This window comes from Oncorhynchus masou, chromosome 15 (assembly GCF_036934945.1).
Source record: "Oncorhynchus masou masou isolate Uvic2021 chromosome 15, UVic_Omas_1.1, whole genome shotgun sequence".
Classification (NCBI taxonomy): domain Eukaryota; kingdom Metazoa; phylum Chordata; class Actinopteri; order Salmoniformes; family Salmonidae; genus Oncorhynchus; species Oncorhynchus masou.
Genome location: NC_088226.1, coordinates 9,708,057 through 9,720,304, shown reverse-complemented (window position 1 = coordinate 9,720,304; position 12,248 = coordinate 9,708,057). Strand labels below are relative to the sequence as shown.

General features: G+C 44.0%; 1 protein-coding gene across 1 annotated transcript; it reads left to right on the top strand.

The window, feature by feature from the left end:
• The first annotated feature begins 291 nt into the window (after positions 1–291).
• LOC135555559 (aconitate hydratase, mitochondrial-like) lies at positions 292–10,343 on the top strand. Its single transcript, XM_064988086.1, has 16 exons — positions 292–346; positions 1,875–2,017; positions 2,291–2,549; positions 3,057–3,149; positions 3,396–3,554; positions 3,687–3,837; positions 3,998–4,102; positions 4,254–4,345; positions 4,459–4,564; positions 4,785–4,942; positions 5,042–5,227; positions 5,325–5,603; positions 5,864–6,055; positions 6,173–6,305; positions 6,713–6,834; positions 6,954–10,343. The coding sequence occupies exons 1-16, from the start codon at positions 311–313 to the stop codon at positions 7,083–7,085; spliced, it is 2,346 nt and encodes a 781-aa protein (XP_064844158.1). The 5' UTR covers positions 292–310; the 3' UTR covers positions 7,086–10,343.
• Positions 10,344–12,248: the final 1,905 nt, after the last annotated feature.

The window sequence follows — 12,248 nt, the reverse complement described above, 5'->3', positions numbered from 1 at the left end:
AACTAGGCATAGTTTATTATAGGGAGCTGATGACAACAACCTTACAGATAAGTACTAAACATCAACATCTTACATTATTGGAACCACTTTGATAATTATTGGAATCACTTTAATTATTGGAACCACTTTGATAATTGTATGGAAATATTATATTTTGACATTGCGTTATTAGAGTCAGTCGTAAGGATTCACAGAGATATACACTTGTTGGCAGTTTTAACACACCTGTCAGGACAAAAAAAAAATGGACGCGTTTAAATTAGGGTTCCTGACTTCACCTGACAGCAACACAGCTTTGTCAGTGAACAAAATGGCGTCCTACTGTATGACTGTCACTCGGCTTCGGGTATGTACAACTTTATTTTGTATTAATAAATATATTCAACACTATGCATCAAGTACAAATGCTCAGTTAAAAATTAATTACGAGATATTGTTGTCCACAACGATATTTTTTTAAATAATCAATATTGTAAACAATCCATTTTAGCGGATTTGTCGTTTGGTCGCGGTGTCCCAGTAGACTGTTAACGTCACGAATTAGCGCTCCATGCAACGGCTAAAAGTTAGTCTGGGAAGTGTATAATTACGCTTTATCTATAATGCTGGTTTACAATACAATGTGTTGTCGAAATGCAATAAGTTGGATACTTCAAATTGCACCAAATGTCCAGCTCTTAGCAAGGTGATTCAAGGTTACTGAAGTTAAGTGCGCACTTGTCTGATTTCCACGCCTAATAACAGATTTAGTAAACTCACGATGTCGGACAGTGCGGCACCAAATTTAGAAATGTAATTGAACATGATATGATCTTATAAAAACCTAATGAAATTATCTGAATGGACACTGTCCAATACTGTTCTGCTACGTCTGTAAAGATATTTGTCCAAGGGCCTGCTAATATGAGGTAGATTTATATTTGATTCGGCAAATGAACATAACTGATTTTTCTCAGTTGGTTGTGATATTCCATTTGCTTACGTGTTTTTACTCTAGATAACTCAAGTTAGACAGGCTGATTAACATCTTATTGAGGACGATTGGCTGTGTTGAAGATGCAATGTTGAAAATCTTGCTACTTGAGCTGTCACAATTGTTGTGCTAATGTGTAGGTATTAGGTGTCTCCTTTAGGGCTAAACACTAATTGAACCAACAGTTAGGCTACTCATTCTAAACTTTAGGTGCTGTGTATTTTGGGAAAATGAGTGACAAGTAGCTGGCTGACAGATTTACTTAGTGTAATGCAATGATCTAGTTTTTACTTTATTAGTCTTGCTGTCAGTCTCCATTGTGTCAGAGGTGATGGAACATAAGTCACATGGAGATCATGCAGATTGTAGATGAGTCATTTTATGGTGGCCTTGTTTTTTTTGTGTGTTTTTTTTTTAACTGTTTTATTTTATTTGGCTTTGGGATTCTTCAACCAGCATGAAAATCCATAATGTTGTCAGTCTGGGCCTCTCTGTTGATAATGCCAACATGTTTACTTGAAATGACCCCCATAATAACAGAGCCTAACACTTTGAACATGAGTCAATTGAAATTTTATCTTGTTCTCTGAGAGTATGAATCCTATATGTCTCTGTTTAAACTTTCTGGTCATTAGGCTATAGACTAGGTCGGGGAAATTCAACTCTTACCCTACAAGGTCTGGAACCTGCTGGTTTTCTGATCTACCTGATAATTGCACCCACATGGTACAGTTATGAGAACACAGTGGAACTGGCTTTGAGGTCCGGAGTTGAGTTTGAGGAGACTAGGTCCTATGTTTGCAATGATTAGGAACTTTAAAGCCCCTCTATCCTCATGATGATGAACATGTTTCCAAGTTTGATGTATCATGACTAAAAATGTACCCCCCCTTTCCTGTAGCTTGTCCTTGGAGAAGGGGCAAGGCGTCTCCATGTTTCGGCAGCCTTCAATGCCAAAGCCAAGGTGGCCATGAGCCGCTTTGAGCCTGGCACCAGCATCAGCTATGAGAAGCTGCATGAGAACATCGACATTGTGCGCAAGAGGTCAGTAGCTACCTTTCCAACCTCACACCTAGCGCTCCTCAGTGTTCCTCTGTTAATAACCACTACTACTACTATGACATGCCCATTACAACTGCTCACTAAATCCTTTGGCATGTTAGCGTGTAGACTTCTCATGTTCAGCAACACTGGCCACACTGAGCCAACTTTAGATTACAAAGCATTCCTCCTTGTGAGTTAATGTCTAAAATACATTTTAAAAAGGTTAAATTCTAGCCACAGTGGCCTCCAATCCCTGCCCTCCTCTCACCTCAGGCTCAATCGCCCCCTCACCTTGTCGGAGAAGATTGTGTACGGTCACCTGGATGACCCTGTGGGGCAGGACATCGCCAGGGGCCGCACTTACCTGCGCCTGCGTCCGGACCGTGTGGCCATGCAAGATGCCACGGCCCAGATGGCCATGCTACAGTTCATCAGTAGCGGCCTGCCCAAGGTGGCCGTGCCCTCAACCATCCACTGTGACCACCTGATTGAGGCGCAGATCGGAGGGGTCGAGGATCTAAAGAGGGCCAAGGTCAGTAGGGAGCAGAGGAAACTCAAGGGCCTGTCCAGATGTTTTTGGGTTCCAGCTGATTTCTGTTGGCTGAGATTTAGGGTGTTCTACAGAGGGATCATCTTTTCAATGGTATCACAAGTTCCTAGGGGTAACCAAAAGTTTATTTAACCTTTATTTAACTAGGCAAGTCAGTTAAGAACAAATTCTTATTTACAATGACGGCCTACCATAAGTTTTGCATTGGGGCCAAGATGACCCAAATGAGAGGGAATGTTGGTTAACTGCCACACACACACAGCATCACATATTTTTTTAGACAAAGCGAAGCCCTGAGGAATATTTAGCATGGGTGACACTTACTACATCCAATTCCAGAGGTCAACTTGAGGGACAGGGATTAAAGGGGAATTAAGGTCTGCAGCCAAATATGTGCTCTGAACGTTACATGAAGGGGACTACCAGCTGAAACTATATTCTCCTCAACTGACACCCCAAACTCTTCTCCCTGGTCCTTTTTTAATCCAGGAAGTAAATCAGGAGGTTTACAACTTCCTGGCGACAGCTGGAGCCAAATATGGAGTTGGCTTCTGGAAACCAGGCTCTGGAATCATTCACCAGGTACTGGAACTAAACTGGTTAGATTGAGCTGCCATGAGACTAATTTTGTATTTGAACAATATCCACTTCTGAACATAGATTAACAACTAGATTGGAGCTCAGGAATACTGCTGTGAAATGAGTAGCAGAATATATTGTTCACTCGTGATATCAAACCTGTTATACATTCAGATCTCGAGGTTATTGAGATCAATACTTCAAAGGATTGTTGCGCATTGGCTAACATATTTCACTTACCCTTGACAGATAATTCTAGAGAACTATGCCTACCCAGGAGTCCTACTCATTGGCACAGACTCCCATACACCTAATGGGGGCGGCCTGGGCTCCATCTGCATTGGAGTGGGTGGTGCTGATGCTGTCGACGTCATGGCTGGTATCCCATGGGAGCTCAAGTGTCCCAATGTGAGCTGCATGACAGTGAACCACCTCACTACATTCCCTTCACCCACTCATGTATCTATCTCCTTCCTACATGTATTAAAAAAAACAACAGACCTTTCACAAATGTAGTAATAACTCCATCCTCCCCATCAGGTGATTGGAGTAAAGCTGACTGGTAGTCTATCGGGCTGGACCTCTCCCAAGGATGTTATCTTGAAGGTGGCTGGTATCCTGACAGTGAAGGGGGGCACTGGAGCCATCGTGGAGTACCATGGCCCAGGCGTTGACTCCATTTCCTGCACCGGTGAGGCCAAAAGATAGTAAGGTTTACCTGAACTAGTGAGTAAACTACTCTATGCTGTTTTAATACTGCTTGTTTCAGTTGTTTGTACAGTGGTTTAGTCTTGATTTGGTGCTAGTTTACATAGAAACTTGAAGTGACGTTTCCCACCTCCTGGTTGCAGGTATGGCAACGATCTGCAACATGGGAGCTGAAATTGGGGCCACCACCTCTGTTTTCCCCTACAACCACCGCATGAAGACTTACCTGAATAAGACTGGACGTGCAGGTTAGTACTCACAATAAGACATTCTGGAATATTTTTAAAGCGTGTTATTGCACAATATGTTCCGTGTCAGTCTCGCAGCCACTGATACACATACAGCATAGTCCCTTAGCATTTTTGTTTTCTCTTTTGGACTTTTTCCATTTACTTCCAGACATCGCTGCCCTGGCTGACGAACATAAGGATGACTTGGTCCCTGACAAAGGCTGCAAGTACGACCATGTCATTGAGATCAACTTGAGTGAGGTGAGTCCACTCTGTTATTAGGCTGACATCCATTACTTGTATTTATATAATATATTTTCAAGAATTAACACAGCATTTTGACAATGTAACTGTTTGTCTTCTGTCCCTGGTAGCTGAAGCCCCATATCAACGGGCCCTTCACTCCTGACCTGGCCCACCCAGTGTCTGAGATTGGTGCTGTGGCTGAAAAGAACGGCTGGCCCTTGGAGGTCAAAGTGGGTCAGTATCAGCACCAGCAGTCACATGGTATCTTTAACACTCCCTTAAAAAGTATACATTTTGCTCTCTGTTAATATTAAAGGAAAGCCCTATAATAGGAAAGTACAATAACATTTCATTATCATATATTTGCAGGCATATTTACATGACTGTTAAAATCACCTGCGTTTCTCCTGTCTTTATTAACCTGATTTTTGGTGGTCCCTTGTGGTCCAACTAGGTCTGATTGGCAGCTGCACCAACTCCAGCTATGAGGACATGGGCCGCGCTGCTTCCCTGGCCAAGCAGGCCCTAGACAAAGGCCTGAAGTGCAAGGCTGCGTTCACAGTCACCCCCGGCTCTGAGCAGATCCGCGCCACCATAGAGAGGGATGGCTTTGTGAGTTCAAACCTTTTGGGGGAAAAATGTCCATTGCCAAACTAGTTGCTCTTTACTCGATTTGTAGGTACATTCTTATATTTGTTTTTTCTCCTTCAGTCTAAGATCCTGAGGGATGTGGGTGGAGTGGTCCTTGCTAATGCTTGTGGACCCTGCATTGGCCAGTGGGACAGGAAGGATGTGAAGATGGGGGAGAAGAACACTATTGTCACCTCCTACAACAGGAACTTCACTTCCAGGAATGATGCCAACCCTGCCACTCATGCTTTCGTCACATCTCCTGAGGTACCAATAATTACAACACACACACACTTCTTATATTATGACGTCCACACTATGTCCCCCTGTAACTGCCTTAATAACCCTCTCTCTTCCTATACAGATTGTCACAGCCTTGGCCATCGCTGGTACCCTGAAGTTCGATCCTGAGACGGACTACCTCACTGCGGCCAATGGTGAGAAATTCAAGTTGGAGCCACCTAATGGCGACGAGCTGCCTGCCCGTGACTTTGACCCCGGCCAGGACACCTACCAACACCCCCCTGCCGAGAGCGGCTCCGTTATGGTGGACGTCAGCCCCACCAGCACCCGCCTGCAGCTGCTGGAGCCCTTTGACAAGTGGAACGGCAAGGACCTTGAGGACCTGCAAGTGCTGATCAAGGTGAGGGAAGGGGAGAGGTGTAGAGGAGATGTCAAGACAGCTATATGATGAGGAAGGCCTCTTCTCACTGTTTGGCTGAGTTCTATCCTCCACCAAGGACCATGGTTGGAATTGAGAGGCCTTCAACAGTGGCATTACATTCTAATTATTAGAGACTTAGAAACCACTGAGTTGGCAGATGGTTGTTCAGGCATGTGGTGCCACATTTGGATGGCCATTTACCCTACGGTCTCTTTTTTTTCTTCCTTCCTGTTCCGCAGGTGAAAGGCAAGTGCACCACAGACCATATCAGCGCTGCTGGCCCCTGGCTCAAGTTTCGCGGTCACCTCGACAACATCTCCAACAACATGCTCATTGGAGCAATCAACATCGAGAACGACGCGGTCAATAAGATCAAGAACCGGCTGACAGGAGAGTACGGGGGCGTGCCTGACGTGGCTCGCCACTACAAGGTGTGACAGACCGTAACTGTCAGGAGAGGACCTATAGAGGCTGTTGGGCTGTCCCAGAATGACAGTATTTAAATTAGAATCTGATTTTAAGAAATATTCCCTTTCTGCTCCCGCCAGGCTAACGGTCTGTCGTGGGTGGTTGTGGGGGATGACAACTACGGGGAGGGCTCGAGCAGAGAGCACGCAGCCCTGGAGCCCAGACACCTGGGAGGCAGGGTCATCCTCGTCAAGAGCTTCGCCAGGATCCATGGTACGCTTAGATGTTACATGTGGAGTCACCAAAAGAGGAGCGGGTATAGGGGTGTGGCGGGGAATGTGGGTGGGTAGCATGAGAGGAAAAGCTTTTGGTGGGAACCTGCTCAATCTGAGACTATTTGTGTTGAGACAGAGCTCATGTAGCTATCATGAGACCCATTGCACAAGAGGAGATACGTGATTAGAAACAAGATCATTCACACACTTTGAATGTGCACATTGTTCTCTATGACCTTGACTTGGCATGTAATGGATCTGCCCCGCTGTGGTAGAAGTCCTCTCTGTTTACACAATGGAGCTCGATACGAGCCAATTCCCAAAGCTCCCTCTTGTTCCCCACTTTCTTTTTCTCTGTCTTGTTTTCTTTCTTTTCTCCTCATTGCCATTCTGTCCTCTTCTCAGAGACCAACCTGAAGAAGCAGGGCATGCTGCCCTTGACCTTTGCCGACCCCACCGACTATGACAAAATCCGCCCCGATGACAAGCTCTCCATCACAGGCCTCGCAACCTTTGCCCCTGGCAAGGTGAGCGTCATTGACTATTCAGCCACCCAAATTACTTCCCTCCATATAATGGGGATGGGACTTGGTATTATGTGTATTTTACACGGATGCCTTACAGACCAGCTGTCTTTCTCCTCTAGCCCCTGAAGGGAGTGGTGAAGCACGGTGACGGCAGCCAGGACATCATCACCCTGAACCACACCTTCAATGAGAACCAGGTCGAGTGGTTCCATGCCGGCAGCGCCCTCAACAGAATGAAGGAGCTTCAGTAACTGAAGGGACCCAGGGGGGTCCGGAGGGGCGGAGGAGCACAGAGGGAGGCAGGCCTGGAGACACTGGGGGGGGGGCTGCACAGAGGTGGGAAATGGGCGGTAGCAGCCTGCCTAGCGTAAACGCACCCCATGCCGCTGTACAGATGAAATGCTCGCGCACACATACAGGATTACTGTCAAAGCTCTCCCCACAGACAGGTAGAGCTGTATACGCACACACAAGCTCTGACATAACACACACAAGAACCCTTGTTTTTGTTTCAGCATAGCATTCAAGTGTTCCCGTTCTAGGCAGCGCTGCTCCTGTTGGCAGTACTCTGTGTAATCACATTTGTCATGCTTTTTGCCATTGACTGTAGTGCGGCAGTATTCAATTCATTCTTACCTCACAAACACACTGCTAGCTCCCCATATCTGGTCTGTAGCTTGAATCCTGCTCACATTCCTTTCCCTGTCATAGTTGTTGTGTTAAGCTGTGTACCTGGACCTCCACTTGTTTCCTCCAACACAGACAGAGCTGGTTAACCCAGTTGCACATTTTAATTCACTGAATGTATCATTCTCATTCCCAGGATTTGCAACTCTTGTTAGTTCAATATTACTGCTAGTGAAGATTAATATTTATTTTGTTAAGTCCACCATAGTTCTAGTGGGCTTCAGGAGCTGCACATTTTTCTTGTGACTGACCTGAATTGATCCGTTTCAGTCATTGATTAGAGAGCAAGTAGCCTAACCTGGTTACCCAGGCCTAATAACTGTTCACAGAGTAGATTAAAGGCATCAATGGAACCATTTGATTATGTGGCCCCAGGACCAGGTTGTAGTGACAAGATCAATCCTTCTACAGAGTGTAGTGTAATCATTTACTTTTTTTGTAGGGTTTTCCTTTTCTGCCATTTCTCTTAACCCATGGAATTTGGGGTACCGTTTGTCACTCCTTTGGATTCCACACTTTAAATCTCTACTGCTGTTTTCTCCACATGCTCCATTTGTTTCTACTTGAGGGCTATTGTATGAAGTTATATTAGATCCTAGCAGCCCTTTTCTGTGTGTCTTTGTAGGTGGGAGTAAAATGCTACAGGCTGCTGTGTTGTACTAGTCTTGCCATTACTTTCCATGTGCATGTCCATATATGTTAGCTAGCTAATCAGACCATTGCCTGTCCATATCCCTGTCTGGCTTTGTGCTGCTCCTCTGTCCTTGCTAATACCAGAGCTCCACGCACAGCTTGAGGGACCTCTTCTTACAAAATGAACGCACAATCTAGTTTCCAGACAGCTGTACACTAGCGCTATATGTAGTAGTATTGTAGACACTCATCCACGCTTTCACTTATACATCGCAAATGCTGCACTCCATAGCATCTTAAAGCAAGGATGTGATTTTTCATTTGAAATAACAGGATACAATGACAAATGTATACCATTATCTAATTCAAGTTATTACATTTGGCTAAAACTCTTGCCATTTTGTATCTACATTTTGCCACTTAAATGGTACATTGTGTGTTTGAGGATATTGCAGCTAAGTCTTTAAGTGACTGTTTTAAGTTGGCTTTGGGGGGCCATGACCACCTATTCATTGCATTTGTTGTCTTGTCACTAAGGACTAATTTACTTTATAACTTACTTTAATCAAAGTATTCATGGGATTACTTTGGATTGGCTACTTCCATTAAATCCTTTGGTCATGGAGCCAAGATGATTAATATTGCTATCAAATCAACGTTTATTTTCATGTCAGTTTATTTTGCTTGTCAGTGATGAACTGAAGAGCTAACTGTCTCAGTTTTTGTAGTTGCAGTAGGGTGTAATGAAAGTAGAAATGCAATGCCTATTTTTGTCCACTAGCATATTGACTTCAGTGACAATATATTCAGATGAATGGCAATAGCTCTGTCAAACCCAAATGTATTTAAAGGAACTTGTTTTGGGCCTGTGTGTAAATGTGATATATGCACTATATTATAAAATGGAGAGAGGGTGGGCAGTAGCTGCCTGGTTGAATGCAGAGCCTTTCGTTCTCTGATTAAACCCACTGTATAAAACTAATAATTGATGAGAGATTAACAAAAGATCATTTAATCTGAAGCCTAAAATAGTTTTTCCATTCCCCCCCTCTCCAATCTAAGGGTTTCACAACTTGTCAAACAAATTAACAGGTGGTTGGAGGTTTTAAATGAAAGGTAAATTGTTGTTGACGCACTAAAGCAGGGTTGTACTGTACGTCTCAATGTTTTGTCGGTCTTGGACCTGTGCTGTACAGTGGTCCGTCTTTGTATGTTGCTCCCAGGTGAATGTTGGAGTTGTCAATGTAAAGGGAGAGACTGGTCAGGTGAGACATGCCTAGGTTTTGTTTTAAAGTTATTTGATGCAGATGAAGAAACCCCTGATTTGAAACAGGATTGGCTCCAGATCGTTGCAACTTTAACCCATGTTGTATGCGGTTTAGAGTACATTAACCAAGTTGTTAGAATAATTCGTCATTTGCTTAACCTTAACAAAGTTAACATATTTCTGATGAATTCTCTGGTCTGTCTACTGAAGTTAATCGCCAAAGATGCCTCATGAAAATGCTCCATTACATACTAAAACAAACATAAGTGTTGTTAAAGGTTTGCCATTCTGTTTAATTTCTTCATGTCTATGAACCCCATGTTTGAGTATGAAGATGACCAGTGTAATTCCAGCAGCATTTAAGTTTGTTAGTTGTGTCTTTTTAAAAATAAATTCATACCGTCTTAAATTCCCAAGTATTTAATGCAGTCTCTAAATGGAACCGTTCCTTTGCATTGTAATTCATAAGAATAACAGCCACCCGTGAAGCAATATACAATATGTTGATCCCTGGTTTAAATCTGAGTTTCTGAAATGCTACTGTGACGTGACAAAGCAAATGCTTAGTTGTACTCTTTAAGTTGTCTTCAGGTAATCCAAATCCTGAACTGCTTTGTTTTATTGGCCTAGCTATTTATTTTCCATTTAGAAACACTGTCAATGATAGACTTCATAAGAATGCAAATTTTGTTCAGACACTGCAAACAATTAAATGTAGAAACCCATTGACAGGCTTTATTTAATGTAATCTCAAGTGGTGAATTCCGCTTCATGGATTTTCTGTATTTGTTTTTTGATTTTAAAGTTGGTTTTGTATTAGGTGATTTGAATGCTTGCAGTTTCATAGCGTGCAAGATTTAAAAAGAGATTTTAGGATATTTCATGTGGTAAATTAATATTCAATAAAGATTAATAAAATCTTTGTTCTAATTTTTATTTTTTGAAAGTTTAATTAGATTTAATTCAGCACTTTTATAGTTACTGTACAAGTAATACAGTTAAAATACTACACAATTCAGCACTGTGAATATAGTATCCCTTAGCCATAATGGAGGTGGTTTCCCGGACACAGATTGAGCCAAGTCCTGGACGAAGTATTTTCAATGGCTGTTTTCAGTCCATGACTACGCTAAACCTGTGTCTGGGTTTTTCCATTACAGCACCATTGTGTTGCCAGTCAATATGTTAATGTAGACTCTAGTGTTATTTTTTTTTCGAGCAGGGCTGTGGAATTGGAAACAAGGCTGAGCCTTTTTGGTAAAAACTGAGGTAAGTCTCGAGTGGAAATATGCAATTATGGTGCTTTTCGAATTAGATTTAACCCCACACTAGAGATCTTCAGGGGTCCTAAAAGTTGGACCCAGACCCAAGACCAATTTCCCCCTTTTCTCCCCAATTTTTTCGAAATCCAATCTTGTTCCATCACTGCAACTACACTATGGACTTGGAGCCGTGCATCCTCCAAAACACGACCTTGCCAAACCCCTCTCCCTCTTGACACACTGCTCGCTGAACTCGGAAGCCAGCAGCAACAATGTGTCAGATGAAACACAGTTCAGTTGGCAATTGTAGTCAACTTGCAGGCTCCTGACCTGCCACAAGGAGTCGCTAGAGTGCGAAGGGACAAGGAAATCCCAGCCGGCCAAACCCTCTCCGAACCCGGACGACGCTGGGCCAATTGTGCCCGTGCAGTGCCTTAGACCGCTGCACTACTCGGAATGCCCAAACATTTTTTCAATGGAGATTATAACAGAACATGGCCAAGATGTTCAAATGTTCATAAATTACCAGCATGGTCGAATAATAATAAGGCAGAACAGTTGAATCTGGAGCAGCAGCACGGCCAGGTGGACTGGGAACAGCAAGGAGTCATCATGTCAGGTAGTCCTGGGGCATGGTCTGAGGGCTCAGGTCCTCCGAGAAAGAGAGAGAAGGAGAGAATTAGAGAACGCACACTTAGATTCACACAGGACACAGAATTGGACAGGAGAAGTACTCCAGATATAACAAACTGACCCCAGCCCCCCAACACAAACTACTGCAGCATAAATACTGGAGGCTGAGACAGGAGGGGTCAGGAGACACTGTGGCACCATCCGAGGACACCCCCGGACAGGGCCAAACAGGAAGGATATAACCCCACCCACTTTGCCAAAGCACAGCCCCCACACCACTAGAGGGATATCTTCAACCACCAACTTACCATATTGAGACAAAGCTGAGTATAGCCCACAAAGATCTCCGCCATGGCACAACCCAAAGGGGGGCGCCAACCCAGACAGTATGACCACAGCAGTGAATCAACCCACTCAGGTGACGCACCACTTCCAGGGCGGCATGAGAGTGCCCCAGTAAGCCAGTGACTCAGCCCCTGTAATAGGGTTAGAGGCAGAGAATCCCAGTGGAAAGAGGGGAACCGGCCAGGCAGAGACAGCAAGGGCGGTTCGTTGCTCCAGAGCCTTTCCATTCACCTTCCCACTCCTGGGCCAGACTACACTCAATCATATGACCCACTGAAGAGATGAGTCTTCAGTAAAGACTTAAAGGTTGAGACCGAGTTTGCGTCTCTGACATGGGTCGGCAGACCGTTCCATAAAAATGGAGCTCTATAGGAGAAAGCCCTGCCTCCAGCTGTTTGCTTAGAAATTCTAGGGACAATTAGGAGGCCTGCGTCTTGTGACCGTAGCGTACGTGTAGGTACAGTGCCTTGCGAAAGTATTCGGCCCCCTTGAACTTTGCGACCTTTTGCCACATTTTAGGCTTCAAACATAAAGATATAAAACTGTATTTTTTTGTGAAGAATCAACAAGTGGGACACAATCATGAA